Below are 23,061 nucleotides of genomic sequence, written 5' to 3' on the forward strand. Positions count from 1 at the left end.
TAGTTATGAACTTGAACATTACTCTCCCTTTGCATAGCAACACATCGATCATGTGGGAACGCTGGTCTGTGCTCTTGTACACAGCAGTTCATGTCATGGAACATATAAAAATAGATACATTTATTACATAAATGTTTGAAGAAGCCAGTTCTTGCATCTTTCAATTTGCTTAACAAATCACACACACACACACACTCAGAAGAAGAACTGTTACATATCGGGTGAAGTTAAAATGGACTGATTAAAAAAAAAATAAAAAAAATTGCCTAAGTAACTGCTGAGATTGCTGGTTTTGGCTATAATGACCAGCATATGCAATTCATGGCAAGGTAAATTTACCAATTTACCATTTAAAGGTTATATATATATATATATATATATATATATATATATATATATATATATATATATATATATATATATATATATATATATATAAACCTTTAAACAAAGTGTGTGATTATATATATATATATATATATATATATATATATATATATATATATATATAAATAAAATGTTGTTGTAGACTTTTTTTATTATTGGGAAAAAAATTAAATGGGTTGATTTATATATAATGGAGCAATGCTTGTTAAATTTGCAAATAATCTGAGTTTGACAAAAGCTGAAGCACAGATTCACTCTGTTTGTCTGAGCATGTTTTCTGTGGCCAATTCTGGTTCACAGGTCTACTGATTGGAGCATGCTAAAATAAAATTAGTACTATGAAGCTCAAACATAATCTTAAGAGAAAGGCAACAAGCAACTTGAGGAGTCTTAGAGTCGAGATGTCTCCACTGAAGCTCTTAAATGCTCCAAAAAAGCCATATATTGGATGGTGTCATTTGGCTTTAGATCTCCGAATATTTCCATCTCCATAACTTCAGCTGCTTCTTGACAAGAAAGCACCATGGTGAGAGTTAGTTTTGGCATGTCTTAATGAACAAGGAACAGGGGGGTTTAAACCTCAGAGCTGTCCACATTGTGTCTTGTGGGCTCCTTGTATGCTGTGCAGGATGAAGTGGAATAAGCTGGGTACTTTTTCTCTTTCTGCTTGCGTCGCATCAAGAGAACCACCAGAACTACAACCAGGCATACCAGCAGGATGAGCCCAGCTACCCAGAGCAATGTGGACATGCCAGCGGGAAGAGATAACTCTGAACCAGGCACCTTACCCAGGCTCCCCTCCACTAGGGGGTGCTCTAGTTCAAGCTCACGGCCCCATGGCTGGCTCACCCGGAGACGGTTTGACCGGTCCAGGGCGATATGCTGAATGTTGGTGCCTCGGTTATTTTCAACACCGATGTCGAAAGCTTCTGGGTCAGGTACTGCACGTCGATTACGGGACTGGGCGCCAGGGTCAGCTATGGCGGAGGATATAGCATGGTGCTCCTCAAGGCTTCTTTTACCAATGCCTCGGATGGCGTTCTCTCTAGAACGAAGGGTGTAGATGGTGTGGATGAACCATTCACGGCCAGCAGCGACCTGAGGAATTAAACAATCTTTCTTAATATTCTGGATGAAAATTGGGTACCTTTGGGTTTAACTTTTGTTATAAAACAGTCTCTGACCTGGAAGAGGGGAGATGATGACAGGGTGAAACCATCTGATCCAGGTTGTCTGACCAAAGGCAAGGCTCCAGGGGTATCCAAAGCCAGACTGGCATCAAACTGGACATTTCCAAAAGTGATGGCCTGGGTTTCTGGCTGAGCTTTGTCCTAAAGTTCAAAGACCAACATGTCCATATAATACGTTTAATTGGTGATAAACAAAAAATAAATTTATTTAACATGCAGTTAAATACAATGACTTGAAAACACCAAATCTATGATGAGCATGTTTTTAATTTAGAAAAAAAAAAAAAAAAAAAAAATTACATTTAAATTTTTTTGGGCGGCATAAAGTCAAATTGTCAAGGCGATACATCTACCCTGATATAATAATGTAAGAAAAAAAAACAATCTTTTGTTATTAAATTATCTTTTATTACTGTTCCTTTGAAAAAAAACCCCATCAAAACTGCTTCAATCCTTATTAATATTTGAAAAACATTTGTATGACATATCAAAACCTTCTGGTGCAATCTTCATACACAAATGCGCATAAAACCTCCCCCAAAACAGTAAATTATATCGTAGAGGAACTGCAGACCTTTAAGACTGTTTCAAGGTCAGTAAGTCTCTTACTAAACTAAACTAAACCAAACTAATATAATATAATATAATATAAATTTGGCATTTTTATGACAGGGCAAGTTGAGTTCAGATTGTGAAATGTCGTGTTGTGCAACTCCCCGAAAATGTAAGTATATAATTTAAAAAATAAATAAAATTACTTTTTTTGCAACTAATGAATAAAGTCGTTATTTTTGTTTTGTTTTTGCATACAGAAAGGATTCTCGTGACTTCATAAAATTAAGGTTGAACCACTGCAGTCACGTCGACTGTTTTAACAATGTCTTTAGTACCTTTCTGGACCTTGAAAGTGTTAATTATATTGCTGTCTACGGACGAATCATATACCTCTCGGATTTCTTAAAAAATATCTTAATTTGTGTTCTGAAGATGAAGGAAGATCTTACGGGTGTGGAACGACATGAGGGTGAGTAATTAATGACAGAATTTCCATTTTTGGGTGGACTAACCCTTTAAATTTCTAAAATGGTATAAAGGTTTTCACTGACTCTTTGATCTTCCTCTATTCAAATCAAGATCCACATTCACAATGAATGTTTGTATGAAAGGTAAAACATAGGGTATGAGGTTGAAAAGAAAAATAACATACCAGGATCTTGAGCCTGTAAAGCAGGGATGGAGCATCAGCCAGGCATCCATACTCTTTATTTGTAGGGTTGTACTTTGGCACATAACCATCCGTACCAGTACACAGGAACACTTTCTCTATGCTGCAGGAGAAAGAATCACCCAGGTTCTGCACTGGGTCCACCATCACACGCCCATAGATCTTAGAACCTAAGGGAAAGCAAATTAGATTAGATTAATTTCACACTCAATACAGGGACTGAATGAATAATAAATTCAGCGGTTTTCACCTAAACTAAATTTAAATAATTATATTATTATAGTCCTTGGGTGTCTATTACCTTCCATGAAGGCAGTGTCCGTGCCCTCTCCAAAGCCCATGGAGCCATCAGACAGCCACAGCTCCTTCTTCGATAGCAAGAACATCTGTGTGTTCAAACTAAACTCTGCTGATACAGGGTCACTCACCTGAGGAACAGCACAAAACAAGCATCATGTTTATATATTCATTTATGACTGACAGGATTTGATGACCATGCTGTAAACTTATAGTAGGTCTGTAGTTGAATTAATAAACTTGTCAACTACATATTCTCACAATGTGAAGGTAAATGAAGAAGCTGAAACCAACCTGCTGGAAGCGGATGTCCATGTCGAAGGTGAGGGGCTCCCTCGGGTGGCACACAGGGGGTATACTGAACTCCCCATTGGGTGAAGCACTGCATGGAATCAGCTTCACAGTATAGGTGCCGGAATAGTCTCTCACCTACACGCACATACAATCAGTTTACCTTTGTAATATTCATAAAATTTATAGCCAACATCTGTGAATTGTATGACTGACATTATCTATATAAACAAACAAAAAACAGCTAAACTTACAGCAAAGTCAGAAACAAAGCTCCATTGTTGCATGGGCTGGTTGTAAGTGGGCTCAGTTCTGACCAGGGAGAGAGTGAATGTGAGTCCAGGGTGATCCGCTGACATTACCATAGAGGACAAAGTGGTTCCTGAAAGCCAATACACATCCCAGATATGTCAAATTCCAAATAAACATAACTTCAAAACCAGTTTGATTTTATTAACATTTATATAAAATAATATTTGCATTCAATCACACATTTAATATTTTTCGAGAAAAATATTAAATCTATTATTGTTGTTATTATATTATTTAGTAATGTACTGCTGTATCCAAAATATTTTAAGAAAAAATCAAGTCACGTTAGGCTAATAAACTGTTTTATTTAATCTACAGAAATCATAGATATCTGCAACTCTTCGACCAATCAGATGCCAAAAGTTACTACCGCGTGACCAATATGAAGCAAAGAAGAAACATAGAGAAATGTAAACGGATATGAATTGGTGCTGATGAAGAATTTACCATCTTTATTTTGGAAGAATAGAGGACAGTACGACATGCAAGAGAAATGCATCGCAATGAGGTAATTTTTTTAAGTATTTCCAACAAGGCGCCACCCGAGAATTGAATGGCGACAACAAGTTTTGGACTAAAGCGCGCCAAAACAAACCCGGTCCTAACCGTCCTAACCTAATCATGTTTAAATTTTGTATTACATTTACAAGCTCAGTGATAAGAGCTCAGATAAATAACTGAGACTGAGATGTTTTATAATGACCTATACTGCGTTAGTAAAAGTAAATTCCAAAATATGCTACAAACAGGCTGTAAAATTTACAAACTAAAATACCAAAAGCGTGTTTATCATGAGCTGCGTTTCCTCAAATATAATACATAGCTTTTTAAATACTAAAACTTGGTTTTGACTGTAAAATGTGTTAACAAGGAAATGTGTTAAAACAGAACACCATTTCTTTTTTATTACTCTTAAAGTGGGAAGTAGAAAAAAAGGATTTGAGAGATTAATGTCACCAGTAGAGGGCAGTAAAGGTTTTTGTCAGTAGGGTTTTGACAAAGGATGTTTACTGTCAGTGTCACTGTCACTGTAGCTCATTGATTTATCTCTTTTTGTGGCAAAGTTTGACTACACAGTGGAAGAGAGTTAAAGGAGGGCCTGTCAACAGGTATGTGTGTGTCTGTGTTTTTGGGTTAACGTTACCTGGGTGAGACATGACAAACTGTCCCCTGAATCGAGCCTCGGTCTTAAAGTTGACAACAAGACGGCCATCATCATTTATTCTCATGCTTGTGGGATACATGGCACCTATAAAATAATTACACAAATAACAACATCAGACAGGTTACAGTGACTAGACAGACTAATGCTAATAAATGTTTTAAAACCTGCTTTAATTCTGTCTCTAAAATAATTTTGTATTCATGTCTATTTGAATTCACCATCTATTAAAATTTCTGATGCATGGCATCCAAAACTTATGGCACTATGGCATATCTACCTTGTAGCTCAGCCTCTGGTGGGCTTCCAATACCATCTTGCCATAAGATGGCAGTGTCATACACAAAAGTGAGCCTCAGCTCAGAACGTAGGTCAAAATGTTGCCAGCCACCAACAGCAACAGGAGAGTGGAAGACATAGGATACAAACAGAGGCACCCTCAGGGTTACATAGGACTGAACTAGATTCAGCACCTACAGACACAGGAACAGAGGAAAACACATTAAAACATTAAATATATGTGTGTAAAATGTACAAGAACCTTCTCAGACTTAATGATAAACAAATGCTGTCTCTGTGAGTTGAAGCTGGAAATATGTTTTCATAGAGATTTTCACTCTCTATATGAACTTGTTTATGCAGAGAATTTGCACATAGTTCCTAATATATATATATATATATATATATATATATATATAAAATCAATGTTAAGTGGTCTCTTAATTTATATATATATATATATATATATATATATATATATACACACACACACACACACACACACACACACACACACTACCGCTCAAAAGTTTGGGATCGATAAGAGTTTTAATGTTTTTAAAAGAAGTTTTGTCTGCTCACCAAGGCTTAATTTATTGAATTAAAAATACAGTAAAAACAGTAATATTGGGAAATATTACAATTTAAAATAACTGTTTTCTATTTGAATATATTTGACAAAGTACTTTATTCCTGTGATGAAAAGCTGAATTTTCAGCATCATTACTCCAGTCTTCAGAGTCACATGATCCTTCAGAAATCATTCTTCATATGATGATTAGTTCCTCAAGAAATATTTGTTTTTATTATCAATGTTGAAAACAGTTGTGTACTTTTTTTTCAGGATTCCTTGATGAATAGAAAGTTCAAAAGAACAGCATTTATCTGAAATACAAAGCTTTCTACACATTTTACACTACCGTTCAGAAGTTTGGGTTCAGTAAGAATTTTTATTTTTATTTTTTTTAAAAGAAATTAAAGAAATTAATACTTTTATTTAGTAAGGATGCATTAAATCAATCAAAAGTGGCAGTAAAGACATTTGTAATGTTACAAAAGATTAGATTTCAGATAAATGCTGTTCTTTTGAACTTTCTATTCATCAAGGAATCCTGAAAAAAAATATTGTACACAAATATTTTATACATCTGTACACAATAAATGTGTCTTGAGTCGCAAATCAGCATATTAGAATGATTTCTGAAGGATCATGTGACACTGAAGACTGGATTAACAATGCTGAAAATTCAGCTTTGCCAACACAAGAATAAATTACATTTTAAAATTTTTTCAAATAGAAAACAGTCATTTTAAATTGTAATAATATTTCACAATATTACTGTTTTTACTGTATTTTTAATTAAGTAAATGCACCCTTGGTGAGCAGACGAAACTTCTTTTAAAAACATTAAAAATCTTACCGATCCCAAACTTTTGAGCGGTAGTGTATATATAAAAGTTAGGAACTATGTACAAATTATCTGCATAAACATCAAGCAGCTTAATCAAGTATTCAAAATAATAAAATAATAATTCTAAATATAAAATAAAAATGAAAATTTATATTTAGCAAGGATGCATTAATATTACAATTTAAAATTGTTTTATATTCATATATTTCAAATATTTCACAATATTACTGTTTATTGTATTTTAAATGCAGCATAAGAGTCTTCTTTCAAATACATTAAAACAATCTTATTGACCCCAAACTTTTATACAGTAAAATTAGAATGATCATAGCTTTGAATGACACAGAATCCTGTAATCTGATTCCTGAAATACCTGTCCATCTGTGCCAATCGATCCCCCACAGTCATTCAGCAGCTCTGACATGTCATAGTAGCTACTGAACTCCCACAGACATGCCTCAAGGTTAAGGTTGCGGTAGAATCGAAGGGAATTGGTGCTACGCATGGCCACGCTGTACTGGTACGGTGAAGTCTCGCCAATAATCTCTGGGTTCTTTGTGGCATCAGTGATAAAACCATGCGCTGTTTGGATCTCGTTGAAATCCAAGAGGTTAGAGCAGCGGTGGTTTCCTACTCGTGTACCATCTGGACTAAGGGTTAGCTCAAAGTTTGAAAGGGGACGTGTGGAGATAACCGGCAGCATGCCTGAGGAAAAACAATGAAGATTAATATCCTGGATTTTAGACATTTCGATTGACATTTACTTACTTAATATTGCATTATTTGTGATGGAGGTGGTCACTCACCATCCATGTGCGGCATAGTAACAGTGAGTTTGATCAGATTGGGGTAGTCAGGGTCATCCGGGCCAGTGTAACGGATTTTAGCTGAGAACGGTTCAGCACCCACTGTTCCAGGTATACGAGGCTGACACAGGCCTAAGGATAGCAGACAACTTGATTAAACTTTCAAACTGATTCATTTTCCTAGACAACCCAGAAAACAGTAAAACAAACCAAATTTACAAACAAAACCTTTTTCTTGTTGAATTTCATATTAATAATTTTTAAAGAATTGAGCAGCAATCCAAATTGTGGTAGTCACAAGAGCCTCACCCTCCTCTCGGCTGATGACCACAATGGGCGAACTGAGCTCCAGCCCTGCGTCTCCATTGGCGTTGAAGGCTCGGGCGGCACACTGCACACGGGAACCTGCCTGGAAGTAGATGGAGTCCAAGGTGATGGACTTGGTGTTAGTGAAGAAGGTGTTGGTGTCCACTTCGCGCATGGGGCTGGTGACTCCATCCGGCCCACTGGGGGCACTAACCATCCAGCGGTACTGAGTTAGTGTGTCATTGATGTTCTCCACTGAACAAATTGAGCCAGTCTTGTCAAAGTCAAAGTATTTGGGGTTGCATGCCTGAGGAACATAAATACAAGAGAACAATCAGAATTATTATTTTTTTTATTATTTTTTTTATTTTTTGAAAAATTAGAGACAAAACCTGCAGATATTGTATCCACCCCTAATGATGTTTGGAGTCATATTCCACAGCATTTAGTTATTAGTTCAATTCACCCTTTCTCCAGGAGTTTGATTGACAGGCGATCTGACCAGTCATAATGCAGAATTAATGTCGGTGGACTTGAACTTAAAAAATAGTGTATTGACGTCTGTCCGCTGTTGAAACAATATACCTTCTGATTCCGATGTTCATGTTTTTTTTGTGCAAAGGAATATTTGAACGGTTTGACGTGTTGTTTGAACTGAGGCGCTACAGCGATCAGTCGTGACACGTTAAAGAGGCACAAAATGTTATTGTTGGAATTTCTTTAAAAAAATTTTAAAAATTGAAAGCTAACACCGTGTCTACACTAGACGCGACTTTTATCATGTCGCATTGCGCCGCAACAGCTAAAAGCTGTCTACACTGAACGCGACAAGACGACCATTGGAATGCACTTGGACTATGTCAGTAGACAATATCACGAATTATAATGGGTTCTATTGTCTTTTGACGCGTCGCGTCGCTTGCGTCCGGCGTAGACACGGTGTAAGACTTTGTTTCATACCAAAAGTAACCACCTCTGTCTTGTCTATTGGCGCATTGTCAGTGTCCTCTTTACTCCGCAATGTATTTTTCACTGCATGAGAACATGATGTGTGGCATGAGAGCACCATGGCTTGTCGGACGTAGGGACAGTAACTAAGGGGTGCAGATCTTTGCGAATGGTCAGTTACTTCAATAAGACCATCTCCTTATTGCAAGGTCTGTTTTTACTGTTTCCTCTACATTTTTACCATACACTTTATATGGTAAATGAAAGGGAAACTGTAAAAAAATAAAATGAGACAAATCCCACAAAGTGATTAACTGTTAACATCATTAGCATTACTTACCGTGACACAGACAACAGGGTAGCCAGTTGGAGGGTGGGGATTGTCCTTAGCCCGAATTGTGTCATCATACAGCAGCAGTGACACCACCTGAGGCACTGCTGGGAAGGTGACATCAGCCACACTATTCATCTCTTCGATGTACACAATAGCCTTATTCATCTACAGAAAGTAGGAGAGGAAAAAAAAAAAAAAAAAAATATTAGACTATCTATCAATAGAGTATGTAAATGCTACAATAACGTAAGCAGCAGTAAAAAAAAGACTATCAACTTACTATTGACCTATGACCTTGTTTATGACAAAATGTTGCAGTTATTTCCTTAAGAATAAAGTTAAGAATATATGTATTCCTAAAAACATTTCTTTAAAATGTTCTCATTTTTTCTCTCAAAATGGTTCTTAAGACAAAAAATTAGAAGAATTTGAATCCCAGAAAGGAATGTTCTACAAATAATTGTCTTAAAGTTAGGATAAGCTAAACTTGTCTTAAATCTCCAAAGGTACTATTTTATTGGGATGAATTTATTGTGTTGTTTCCAATGTTAAGCATTACAAAAAACTAGCTATATAATGCATATTACTCTTACTAGGGATGTGCACAAGTCTGAACTGACAAATGAATGCAATAAAATACATGGCATATTAAAAAATGCATTGCCAAGTGCTGAACTCCATCAATCCCGTTGCAACAAAAAATGGTATGCTTATGAATTTTGAGGTAATCTGCAGACAGCACAAAAAGATGGCATTTGAATCAATCATTGGAATTGCCATACAATCAAACAATGCCAAAGACTGTAATTTTTTTCCATGAGAAGAAAAAAGCAGGTGTTCTTAGGGAAATATTTGAGAACTTATTAAGATAGAAGAATTGTACACTGTATATAATATAGTACTTGTCTAAGTAGTAAAGCTCTATACAAACACATTTTAAACGTTCAGTCAGAGACTTGACGTGTGAAGTTTATGTGCGAGTGACCCAAGTTCATGCTCTCTTCTCAATTTCATTTCCTGTCGTCTCTCAGTCTGTCCCTGTCAACAAGATAGCAAAAAGCACCCCAAATGGCTCTAAGGCCTGGACTGTAGAGGGTTGTGTACATGTTCAATGAATAACACTGTTTATAGGTCACTGTGACCATTGAGGGCCATTTACATCATGGGCAATTCCACGCAAAGGTCATCTTTACCATGAAAAAAAAAAGTTTTAACCAAAAGAACAAAACCCTTTTTAAATTGTCCATTTAGGTCTGTAATATACTGTATTAATGTGCTCTAACAGAAATTTTAAGAAAATTGCCTTGTTTATCCACAATATATGTGGTAAGCAACAATGCTTAAATTAAATTTTCAACCAACCATATTTCATGCTTTCAAAAAAGGGATCAAAGACCCCATTTTTTTAAACTTTATTTTAGCAGTAAGCATTGTGTAGAAAGATGGATACATGCCTGAGAAATAAATACACTCATTTAGTCATAACAGCACTGCCTGATGAATTTATAAGAGCTAGCATAAAGAGGTCAGGACGCTTCAGTGCTCTGTCACGTCCGTAACGTTTTAAAGATTAAGTTTATGTCATATAACAATTATAAATGCAAATAACTTGAAACTTTATATGCAAAGCTAAATTATGTTTATGCTTATTAGGATCAACAATTAATTTCACTACGTTGCTCTGAACAACCATAATAAGCGTTACGGACGTGACCGTTACGGACGCTTCATATTAAATCCTATGAGTTTGCTTCTTTATATTGCTATCATCTGTTTCAGGCTTACCATATCAGAACATATCCAATAATCGCAATACTCTTTGTGCTTTGTTAGTTTTAATATGAAAAAGGTTTAACTTTCAAATTCAGTCGATTTTATAACAAAATTTAAACAATAGATGTCGCTCTTTAAAAGCCTACGGCGCGTGACAGATTAGCTACTGCAGTGCCTGTAAGCGGCGGATCAGGTGCACATGAACTGATCTTCTCTTCCTCTTGCCAGAGAACGAAATATGAACATCAAAAGGTAGGCCTATATGAAACAGTACAACTTATAGAAGAGCATTGTGTCTCATAGGACACTTCCCTCGGGAATTGGGATGTCGCGTTACCGGTTGGTTAAAAATGAATAGCCTAGCCTATATTGATCACAATCTGCGCGATCAAGCTGACAAAATGAAAATAATAAGATTGCAATAATTTTGACTTGAAATAAAGTTTGATCATTTTGACTCAAGACTCCGCTTTAAACTCTGAAAACTAGACGAAAAAAAACGTGTGGTCATTCATACACAAAACATAAAACTGACATGATTGCGATTGGCAATAGTGTCAATCGGTTCACCTGACTGTGGGGAAAACATGCGATTTTAAACTGCTTTATGATAAACATTAATATTTGTCAATGTATTTTAGCAAGCAGTTCTGTTAGAAGGAAAATCATGGTCTCTAAATTGATTCTTGAACAACGCACATGCTTGTCAACATGAGAAATAGGTCTAATCCATAACCTTTTGCACTACAGAGTATAACGTTACATTTGTATAAAGTTTAGTAAAAAGTTGATAAATTGTGGAGTCTTACCATACTGGTATCCCAGATTTCAGTATTTGGTGGTTTAAATGCTTGCTTGAGGTCTCTGTGAAAGTTTTAAAGCAGTTTTAAACCAGTCTTCTGTGCCGCTTTCAGACCGGTCACATCCGTAACGGAAAACTGTCACATCCGTAACGTTGTTTTTTCCTCATTAATGCGAACATGAAAAATTAAATAAAATTATTATTTTATGCTCTGTGGAGAGCCAACCCTTCTTCATTCAGTGGGCAGTATTACTTTTGGTTTGCGCAATGTAATTCACAGAATTCTTAAAAAATATGTTGTCACCCAAATCTTAGTGACTTTTTTTGTCACGTCCGTAACGCTGTATATTTCCCCTCATCTAAAATATAAAACAGTTGAATAGACTGACATTTTTCTAATGTCTGGACTCCTTTAGTAAGGGATTATGAATATATAAATAGACGGTTCAATATGTTACTATTAAATGCATTCTTTGAGCGTTTATATTTCAAGTTTTGACTCCAAATGTCACGTCCATAACGCTGGAATTGCCCTCATACAGACTCATTTGAAAGAGATTGGAGACAGCGATTGGCTCTTGCTGACAGAGGCAGCTGCCACATGGCTATTTTAGCAAGAGAGGCACGTTAGCGTGTGTCTATGCGAGTGTTCGATGTGGCGTCTCTGGGGGTATTTTTAGAGATGATGGTCTCTGACCTGTGTTTCAGCCACCATGTATTCGTCAGGCTTCATGTGAACAGTGAAAGCCTCACGGATCTCTCTTTGTCCATCATACAGAACCTGGATCTCCACCACATGCTCTGTCTCACCCTCCTTAAATTCCACATCTGTAGGGACATGCAAACAAAGAAGTACATAGAGGAATTAGACACCCGATTTGTTTATCAGGGACAGTAATTGTGTCAGGATTTGTAATACTTTATTGATCTCGGTAAAACGATTCCTGCTAATAGTAAGGCATCTCATGGGCTTTATATTTTGTAGCCTTCATTAGTCTTCTGCTGACCTTGAGAAAGGGGATTGTAGTCCTCTCCTGATGTTGCAGAGCCATCCTTGGTATGAATTCTCACCACAGAGACCTTGGAGGTATCACCCTGACGCAGGACAGGAATTTTCACTACAGCAATCTCTCCAGGAAGTTGTGGCTCCCTAACACTGTATTTGATCTCAGCAAACCTGATGATGGACTCTGAGGTGGAGAAGTAGTTTTGTTTTCTGTGAGAGAAGCTCATGAATGCTGATGTTTGTCAAGACTAAGAGGAAAATATTATACTCACTATCCTTATGGTCAGTGATGGTGACCAGAGCTTCTTTTTGTTCTCCTACTGAAGCTCCATATGGAGATTTGCTCTTAGGTGTGCCCAAAACCAAGCGGAACTCCTCATCCTCTTCATGAACCGTGTCATCCACTAAAGTCACAACACATGGCTTCTCAATCTCCCCTGTAAACATAGAGATACAAAAGATGAGAACATCATGAGGACATGAATGAAAGGCTGGTCAAGGAACATGTTGGGAAAAAAAAGGGACCTGGTAGAAACACGATGATGGATGCGTCAGTATTGGGTCGTTCATCATAATCCATCATGACTTGGGCAGATCCCTGGCGAGTGTAACAGAGGACTGTGGACCTCTGACTGATGTCGCCACTGCGGTACACCATCGCCTTCACCTCTCCATCAGCCTCATCCACCTTGTACTCTGCCTCCCTAAACTGGACTTTGGGTACTGCAGAAATACCCAGCAGTGATAATTAACCAGTATCACTCATACAGTGTTTCAGGTATCTGCAGTTTAATGCACTCTGAAACTGTTATTTAATTATTTTTTTCATAGTGTTGTTTTAATCCTCTACTCACAGTCTGTAACAGTGTCATTAATAGTGATGACAGTTTTGCTAGGCTCTCCAAGGACTGCGTTCATGGGCATACGCAGCACCAGCTCAAACGTCTCTGGCCCCTCCAGCTCCGGCTGGCCCAGGTCATCGAGAATGGTCACACGGAAAGTCTGCATGGTCACACCTGGAGCAAAGTCCAAGTTACGGCTGATTCCCACATAATCTAGACCCGCTGGAAGGAAGAGGAAAGGGTGGGGGAGATATAGTATGCATATGAAAATTTCACATACATGAAAATGATTGATTAATTGCCTAAAATATATTATTTTATTTTATTTTACCAAAAAATGTGATATTTAGGGTCCGAGCACTGATGATGTGAGGACCCTATTGTAATTGCTCGGCCAATTCTTCTTCTTCTCCGAAATGAATCGCATTTTTAAGGGCCTAAACATGCTCAAACTTTGCACACGCATCAGGAGTGGTGAAAATTTACATCTGGTTTTAGAATTAGGTGTGGCAAAATGGCTCGACAGCGCCACCTACAAAATTTTAATTAAGCGCCTTTCGTGGTACAGGTATGACATTCCGTAGACAGATGTAACATCCCAATACCTATAAAAAAGCCTTTGGCTGCAAAATCTGTGAACCCATCAGGAAGTGAGATATTTTGAATTTTCTCTGCAAAATTTTGGCAATTTTTGCCATTTCCACACGTTCTGCTTTAACAGAATCCTCTTAGAGCTTTAATCAGATCAAGGTCATATGGTCAGTCTAATCTAAAGGCCTTTGCAATGTTAAATTACGAAGATCTTGAGTTTTCGCTGAAGGGCGTGTCCATGGCGGCCTAACAAATTTCGATGTTTCGCTATGAAACAGGAAGTTGTTGTAACTCGGGCATACAATGTATGATCTGTACGAAACTTCACATGATTAATTAGAGTCCTGACCTGAAGACATCCACATGACAATATTCAGTTACAGTCATAGCGCCACCTGTGGGTAACAGGGAGTGACATGTTTTACACTGTGATTAACCCCTCATAGAGGTTTAACCAGAAGCACATCATTTATGGTCAGTCTAATCTTAAGGCCTTAATGATGTTAAATTGCAAAGATCTTGAGTCTTCGTCGAAGGGTGTGCCCATGGCGGCCTGACAAAGTCTGATGTTTCGCCATGAACAATGAAGCTGTTGTAACTCAGACATACAGTGTCCGATCTGCCCCAAACTTCACACGTGTGATAAGAGTCCCGGCATAAAAACATCTATATCCCAATATTCAGTTAGTCATAGCACCACCTGCTGGCAACAGGAAATGAAATGCTTTGCACTGTGATTCACTCCCAGAAACAAATTTATATATGACATGAAGTACCAAAAATACTAGAAACATGTTAAATCATGAAACACTTTGCTAAGTGCTAATGTATGCGATTAACTCAGGCATACAGTGTCTGATCTGCTCCAAACTTCACATGTTTGATAATCGTCCTGGCCTGAAGACATCTACATGGCAATATTCTGTTACAGTCAAAGCGCCACCTGTTGGCATCAGGAAGTGTGGCACTTTGAAATGACTTTGCCATATTTCCCTTGTATTTACTCGTTTACATGCATGCAGCCGACTGTTCACTGTTTTCCTAAGGCCAACAGGTGGCGGTGAGCCCGGGTGCGAGGGCCCTTTCATAGCTGCTTGCAGCTTTAATAGCAATTGTTTTTTTTTTTTTCTGACAACTCTGACACTCTTTACCTTCTGCTGAAACAGGGTCACTCTTCCTGGAACGGACTGTGACGGTGGCTGTCTTCGAAAGGTCAGTTCCAGTCCTCCATACTTTCACCTCCACATAACCATCACTCTCATCCACCGTGTACTCAGTCTCTCCAAAATAGAAAGATGGTTCTGTATCAAAGGGAAAAATCAGTTGTTTCTTCCAATTTTCTTATCATTTTCTTTATCCTGAACAATCTATGTATTAAAAAGTCTGTGTACATTAGTCTGAGACCAGTAGTAAAAATGCTCCTATTGTGCTATTTTAGATTTTCTTTTTTTGCTTTGTTTTTCATTACAAATTATATTATTAGCATAATGATTTGAGATAAATTAATTATTTACATGTCCTTTTTTTTGCTTTAATGACAATGTTGAGTTGGTCACACAAGACTTACCCATGTTTATTGAAAGGGGATTTGCCTATGTGATTTGTTTTAGTCTTTTAAGACTGTAAAGCATATTTTATTTAAATGTACTGCTGTAAATGATAATAGGCAACATTTTTATTCATTTTTCTTTCTTATTCATTTTACTGTATATTGTTTCTTTATTTAATCATTTTCAATCCTAAAACTTTATTTTACATGTTTAAATTAGATTTGGAATTCAAGATTTTCTATGTGGTCTTAGACCTTTGGACCCTGAAGTACCTTAAATAAAGAAGAAGCCGAGAAGTGCCATTTTTCTCTGAATTAAGTCATTTTTCATCTTGCACAGAGTTGTTCTGACCCATTGGTGTGACAGCGCAGGAAATGTACCATCATTTCTAATGTCCTGCTGAAACCAGACTGTTGTGTGTACTCCAGTCAAGATGCACTTGGTGAGTGTTTATGTTTGTATGTGTGTGTTTGGGAGGTCTGAGAGGCTCCCAGAGCGATATCAGCACCGTGATAAATGAATGCAGAGGGGATAGGCCCTTCCAGGGTGGGGGTAGAGGCCGTAAGTTTGAGGGACCGTACAAAGAAAAAGAGAGCAGTGACACCTCCATAGACAACAAGTCAGAGATACAATAAAAAGATTCCAACTTTGGCTGGCATCCAGACCACAAGTCTATCCAACATCCACCCCCCCTACAACTAGACACAAATATACCACTGGGACCTTCCAGACCCACCAAGACGCTGAGCTATATATGCGCATTAATCTTCATTCACTTCTTCAGAAAAAAGGTCTAGGCATGTACATACATTATTTACACATAAATATCTTTTGGGGTAAGATCCCAAATTGTGGAGGATGGGATTGTAGTTTGAGGAAGTGTTTGCAACTGTTTTTATGAGTTAGGAAAAACTCTGTGGAATGATATTTGAGATATTTAATCTGAAAATTAAGAGATGAAATAATTAAGATATTCTTTTTAAGTTGAATATGTTTAAACAGAGGGCTGTGCTTTGAAAGGCAAATTCCTGGATTAATCTTTGAATGTAATGAATTCACAGATGGCAAACTATGCTCTTGTTTGGACCATGTTCCCTTTAAGTAATGCACACAAATCCTAAATCCTGAATGGGCAGGATGTTCACAAAGCTCTTTCAGTGCCCTCACTGAGGTTTATGGGCCATTACAAAGGTCATAGGGGCCTCAATTGTGCTCCCTCAACTTGTTTTGGGTTATCGTGTTACCATGCTGCCAAGGACAGCAGTGGTATGACCACAAAGTAAAGATGGATTGTTCTGCGGCTACCTATCCTTTCAAAGTGTGTATAATAAAAAGAACATCTGTAAAGAAAGAACAGGTGAGGCATGTCATTATAATCACAGAACATAGAGGAGATGGTTTTGTGTCTTTAGGAGGATGTCATTTTTAAACTAATGTAATGAAAGGATTTGTGGTTTTGAAAAATGACTATATTCTGACTATATTTACACTACTATAAGTATATATAGGCTCAGTCCCAAGTACGATAGTATATAATACAGTATACTGTTCAAAAGGTTCTTTTAAAGGGAAAAAAAAAAAATCATATTAAAAAATATTTTTGAAAGTAAGAAAATGACAGTAAAGACTTTTACAAATATATATATATATATATATAAAATAAATGCTGTTCTTTTGAGTTTTCTATTCATCAAAGAATTTTATATATTTATGAGAACATTATTTATTCAGCTGTTTGTACTTGCCAACTCACCATCATCACTATCAGCCAAGATGACCACTTTGGCTTTGGGGAACTTGGCTCCCACTTGGCCACCCATAGGCATACTGAGGGACACATTGAAGCTCTCCTCTTCCTCATAGAGGGAGTCATCAATAATTATGATGCGACACGACTTCTCCCGCTCATCTTTATCAAAGCGTAGAACACTGGTGTGGTCCTCTGGTCTTGTGATGTAGTCTGAATAGGAAAGCACTGTGCTGGGGGTGGTTCCGGTTGCACTGCCTGAATAGAAGGATTTCTTGTTTTTTATACAAACAGACTTTCAAGTACTACAGATGTACAGTTGAAGAAAGGTCATGTAAGGTCCTCAGATGTAATAAGCAATAGGTTATGAGTCATAAACTAAAATCTTCTAAAACTTCAAATAATCATGTCATTAGATAAAACTATGATTAAAATTATTTCATAATATTATGCAGAAATGGATAACATTGTGATTAGAAAGCTAGGTTTAATTGATCTTACCTTGTTGTGTGTAACAAATAACCATCAGTTCCTGGCTGACATCTCCTGATCTGCGGACCGGGACAAGTAGTTCACCTATATCCTCTTCTATACGATATTCTGCTTGAGGGAAGAACACTGTGGACTCTGAAAAGAGATACATTTCAATGCTTAAATGTTGACGTGTATATATATATATATATATATATATATATATATATATATATATATATATATATATATATATATATATATATATATATATAAAATATACATAATGTACACTAATATAAGCCTAAGTAGCCAAAATTTAGTGCTTTTTGACCATTTAATTTCAAAACTATTGCCATTAGTAGGGAGTTGTTCTTTCCTATGCTATTGTGGTGTACACACTCTGAAAGCAATACTATAGGTATATGTGTTTACACTACACAAAGTAGGAAATAATTAGGCATTGCATAATTACCATCACCAGGATCTACAATCTCCACAGTAGCTGTATCAGGGTATTCAAGAACAGCCATCACTGGCTCTGAGAGCTGGATTTCAAACATCTCTGAAGTTTCAAACTCTTGATCAGTAAATATCTTCACCCTCCAGGTAGCGGATGTTTGGCCAGGGTTGAACTGGACCTGTTTCTGAAATTTGCCACGGAAGTCTTTGTCCTGTTTTGCTGTGCCGTCCTTGGTAGCAATGCCTTTAAAATAGAAATCATTGTTCCATTGTTTGGATACCTTACACTATGAAAGTCACTCAGATTGAGTAAATAGTTTGTGATGCGATTATTGACAGGACAGGACTATAGATGTGAGAAGTTTAAGATGTCTGCTGTCTACTTTATAACCATACATTTTAATAACCGTAAAAGGCTGTGGTACAATTTAAAAGATTGTAAATCACTGTTAAAAGGCTGTGAAAATACCAAGCACCGAGGGACCAACTTGTAACAGTTGCAAATAAACATTGTGTATCTCTAAATATATGCAAGCACGACAAAGAAGGAGATTCTGTTTTGTTTTTTATTAGGATTTGTATTTAATGAACTGTATTTTTATCTCCACAAAAGAATTCTTGGTCACAAATGATCATGTACTGAACACTTAATTTGCAGACAGATTAAATCTCAGCATAAGTCCTGTTTATTGTTTTTAACATATATCACAAATATATTTTTAACATATATTTTGACTTAACTGGGTAATTCCTTCACTTTAATAAATACTTACTGACAAACGATGTCTCTCCCAAGTATCCCCGGCGTTTGAGGGTGACCTCCAGAAACTTTGCATCCTCATCTACAATGTAGTATTCTCTTTCCAGGGATATCCAGGCCCAATTCAGACGGAACGGTTGTGGCTTCAATTTGTTGCCCCCTGAGAAAAGCACAATGAATTGAATTTGATGAAACACAATAAAAAAAGACAAAGTGTGTATTTGAGCACCTTGATACACACAATTCAACTGTTTTTCTAATGATTTAATCTCTTTCAAGTTCAGAAATGTAGAACGAAAGAGGGGCCAAAATGAGAACAATTTGGTCCTGAGTCCTGCTTGTAAATATTCTGGGGTAGTTTCGTATATTGACACTCAACACTTTTTTTTTTTGTCTTTCCCTCATTACTACAGTAAAATTAAGACACAATATATGTTCACACAGTCTTCTTTTTTTATTACTTTTGTTGGTAAATAAATGAGGTTCAAGAGAAATGAGGTGTCAGGTTAGTGCTGAAAGCCCATTCCATGATAGTGTATAAAGAAAGCATTTGTGAAATATTGAAGTTGGTGCAGATTAACACAACAGATGGAGAGTTTTGTTACCACTTTCTTCACTAGCCATGAAAACCATAAAGGGACCATAAATAAGACCTTTTGTCTCCAAGACTTCTATATGTGCTCCAGATCCAAACTATAGGCTAATATACACATTAAGATAGAAACAAAATATATATTGTATTGATATTTTAACTTTTTTCATTGTAATAGAGCTATAACCTGAAATATATTATTAATTTCAGCATTATTCTAGCACTTTTTCAGATAATACAAACCTCAGTGACTAATTATCATTTTGAGTAATCAGATTAAAGTATAATCGGATTAGACTCTCTCCATGGACTAAATGATTTAGGCAGTGAAGAGATGCAATCCTGAATCTTAACTGACTGAAGTAGGATAAAGAACTGTAATGACTTTGAAAGGATCCTCAATCCCATCTTGCCATAATCCATGCTACCCCATGACTCTGATTATCCCTAAAGAGAAAGGGTATGTTACATTCTTGGACATTATTTCTTGGTACAAGCTGTTCTGGTTTTCTACAGCCAGCATTTGCCTTACCAAATAATTTTCCAGTCCTTGATACTGGACATTGCTGTATATAACAATAACTTATAAGCAATTTTAAGTGTGAAGCCAACCTGAAAGTGCAATATGTGTTTAAAAAAATAAAACAAAACAAAAAAACAGTAGTTTGAAGCGTTGGAAATAAAGGTTATGTTGTGAGATTGATTTACAGTAATATTCAATAAAACAGCATCATCATGTTGACAGTTGGACTTCATCTTTACCACTCTCCTCAGTTTAGGAAACTGCCCAGCCTGACATGACAGCATTGGCTATGACCAAGCTCAAGTGTCTGACAGCTCTGCCTAAAAATATAGAACTCATTTATCATTTTTATCTTTGCCCTAGTTTGCTGAAGGGCCGTTAAAAACATTAAAGTTGATTGACATAGAAGATGTGAGGGAGCCTCATAGAAATTAGATGTTTTATCTCTTGTTAAGCTTTCACAGGAGTGTGAATACTGCGCACATCTCAGGAGCATTACTAATGCACCAATTAAGATCTTACTCCATAGCTGAGCACATTAACACATGTTAAAAACAAGCTGATTTATTTAACAAAGGCACAGTGCAAAGAAAACGAAGCATGTATCAAAGGCTTAATGGAAGGTGAACCGTATCGTAGCTCAGCCAAGTGCCTATTTCTTTAGGAGACAATTTTCTCAGGCACACTGCCCAGTTTGAGTATGAGCTGATATTGAGCTTAGTGAGGCTGTATCAGAGGATTATCAAATGGACATCATGCAGACAGAAGGCTCTCTTTCAGTTAAGAATCCAGCAGTCACCTGTGAGACGCAGGGCCCTGTGACGTTTCTCTGGGCCTGGATAAGGGCACTTTGTCTGTCAGATTATGGAAAAATATTTCCACATGCAGTGGAGACAATGTCCCTCTGTTCAATAAATTCTGCACACAAATTAATGCATCATGATTATACTGCATAAATGTATATTATATAGGAACAATTAAATGCATAAAAGCATAAAAAAGACAATCACAAGATACAGTACTTGGCCATAAAAGTCTGTAAATTAAGAATGTAATTTGTCGTTGTACTAAAGCCATACTGACATCTATTTTTCTTCCCTCTGTTAGAGTAATGTTAAACATTTTTAAATTCAGTTGAAATTCTGTATTGCACGTTTCACAATAAATACCATTCTAAAGTAGTTCTGCTGAGAATATTGCTTTACAGTGGTAAAGAAAAACTAAATAAAATAATCATTACTTTCTTAGTGTTTAGAAAGCAGAATGAAAAATGAAATTAATAATATAAAATTGGTTAAATGTGCATTAGACATATTTAATATCTTATGCTGACATTCACTTTGACAGCCCTAAAAATGTATTTTGTAAAATCTTTTTTTCTCTCTCTCTGATTTTCCATGGACCCCTTTTTGTGGCCCACTGGTCAATTTTCCAAACTTATGTTTCAAAACCTAGTGACCTTCCTATGTAGTTCACTTTGAACAGACCCTTTACAATGGTGAAATCTAGAGAAATGCATTAACAAATTATGTTTTGATCCCCTATCAATAATGTACTCTCATTTCCAGAGTGAATTTAGCTCTTAGAGTTTACAATCACCTGAGGCGATTTCCTAAAGAGTTTTATTGCTATGTTTGGAAGGCAGGTGCTGTTTAACAGTGACTGTGGAGGCCACCTCAGTTTTCTGACTGTGCACTTTTTCTTCTCTTTCTCACACCATTTCTCAGTGGTTTTCAGATTCCAAGAGAGGGAACTGACAGCTGTATCCTCACTCCCTGCACTTATCCCCTCCCTTGTTCTCCCCTTTTGTCAACTTTTATCTGTGCATGGAAGCAACAACTGAGGCGGACAGCAGGCACTGTCTGGGTGGCCCAAACCCACTGTCATGGTTCTTTCTGCTTCTTTCTACACTCTAGGGGGATTTGTGTCTACAATGAACAAACAACAAAAAAAATGTCTCCTTGTGAAAGCAGAATGTTTTCTCATGAGTGTTTCAGACCGTTTTCTCAGAATGTTGTTTTTAGTTCACTATAGGTCATGAGAATCAGAGCAGTGCAATAGCAGTTTTGTGGTGTTACAAAGTATTTAATTTAAGGGTTTGTGCTGTAAAGATCAGCATCAGTGAGTGGTGCTAACTCATTTAATGGGTCCAGGCGTCGTAGGGGGATGTCTGAAGTGCTAGAGGTATTTATGACTGCAATAATATATAAAAAGAATGCAGGGCTTAGTAATGGTCACATTCTCACTCATTCAAGTCACCCCAGCCTTTGATATTGCAGAAGAAAAGAAAAAAAAAATTAGAAGAACTGAACCAACAGTAATTAAAGCGTTATAGCTTTAAAAATAAATATATATATATATATATATATAATATTCCTGACTTTTACATAAACTAACATTTACATATAACCATAGTTAAGTCTTTGTTTCAGGCTGGCAGTGATAATTCTACAAGGAAATAATGTTTTTGTTGCTATTATGCTTAAAAATACAACTTATTTTTTGCTTGTAGAAAGTCTCATCAACTCAGTGTTAAGTATAGAGTTTGATAGTTCTGATAGATCTTCACCTCAGTGCCACAAGTCAATAGATTAGTTATGTATATAGAGCCACAGGCATGGGAGGGAATGCTAGGAGGATATCATCATTCACTGCCAGAAGCATATTGCAAGACTAAACCAGCCTAATATCTATATACTTTAATATTGATCAGAACTAGGGCCAAGTTAAGTATCCTAAACATGAGAATGTATGGCCATTCTTCAGATTAGACCCAAATCTTGACATCACGAGGCAACATGAAATCATATTCAAATATGGGTCACAGCTTTCTGACCTGAGAAGCTTTAGCCATTTCCTCTGCATCTAAGAATGGCATCTCACAAGCACCAAGCTTGGAAGTCTATGTTAGGCGTCTCATGTAATTCCAGGCATTCCACTGGGGGAATATTTGACAACTGGACACTGGCAGGTACTGTACTTGTCCACGTGAC

General features: G+C 36.8%; 1 protein-coding gene across 4 annotated transcripts in view; it reads right to left on the reverse strand.

Annotated features, from left to right (window-relative positions):
- Positions 1-528: 528 nt before the first annotated feature.
- The window catches only part of frem3 (Fras1 related extracellular matrix 3), a 32,376-nt gene continuing 9,843 nt past the window's right edge, over positions 529-23,061 (reverse strand). The window contains exons 3-25 of one of the 4 annotated variants that reach the window (XM_067403264.1): positions 18,967-19,113; positions 18,207-18,437; positions 17,762-17,887; positions 17,267-17,518; positions 15,115-15,264; positions 13,385-13,594; positions 13,056-13,253; positions 12,803-12,967; positions 12,532-12,714; positions 12,222-12,352; positions 8,956-9,114; positions 7,671-7,974; positions 7,362-7,493; positions 6,929-7,260; positions 5,145-5,337; positions 4,842-4,951; positions 4,354-4,366; positions 3,645-3,772; positions 3,394-3,528; positions 3,104-3,230; positions 2,785-2,972; positions 1,572-1,718; positions 529-1,485 (exon numbers count right to left, since the gene is read on the reverse strand). In XM_067403264.1, coding sequence (XP_067259365.1) covers positions 961-1,485; positions 1,572-1,718; positions 2,785-2,972; positions 3,104-3,230; positions 3,394-3,528; positions 3,645-3,772; positions 4,354-4,366; positions 4,842-4,951; positions 5,145-5,337; positions 6,929-7,260; positions 7,362-7,493; positions 7,671-7,974; positions 8,956-9,114; positions 12,222-12,352; positions 12,532-12,714; positions 12,803-12,967; positions 13,056-13,253; positions 13,385-13,594; positions 15,115-15,264; positions 17,267-17,518; positions 17,762-17,887; positions 18,207-18,437; positions 18,967-19,113 — 4,286 coding nt within the window. In that variant the 3' untranslated portion in view covers positions 529-960. Of the gene's footprint in view, positions 1,486-1,571; positions 1,719-2,784; positions 2,973-3,103; positions 3,231-3,393; positions 3,529-3,644; positions 3,776-4,353; positions 4,367-4,828; positions 4,955-5,138; positions 5,338-6,928; positions 7,261-7,361; positions 7,494-7,670; positions 7,975-8,955; positions 9,115-12,221; positions 12,353-12,531; positions 12,715-12,802; positions 12,968-13,055; positions 13,254-13,384; positions 13,595-15,114; positions 15,265-17,266; positions 17,519-17,761; positions 17,888-18,206; positions 18,438-18,966; positions 19,114-23,061 lie in introns of all 4 variants that reach the window. The other 3 variants (XM_067403261.1, XM_067403260.1, XM_067403262.1) reach the window with 3 other exon arrangements.

The sequence above is a fragment of the Chanodichthys erythropterus genome, chromosome 12, assembly GCF_024489055.1.
Source record: "Chanodichthys erythropterus isolate Z2021 chromosome 12, ASM2448905v1, whole genome shotgun sequence".
Classification (NCBI taxonomy): Eukaryota; Metazoa; Chordata; class Actinopteri; order Cypriniformes; family Xenocyprididae; genus Chanodichthys; species Chanodichthys erythropterus.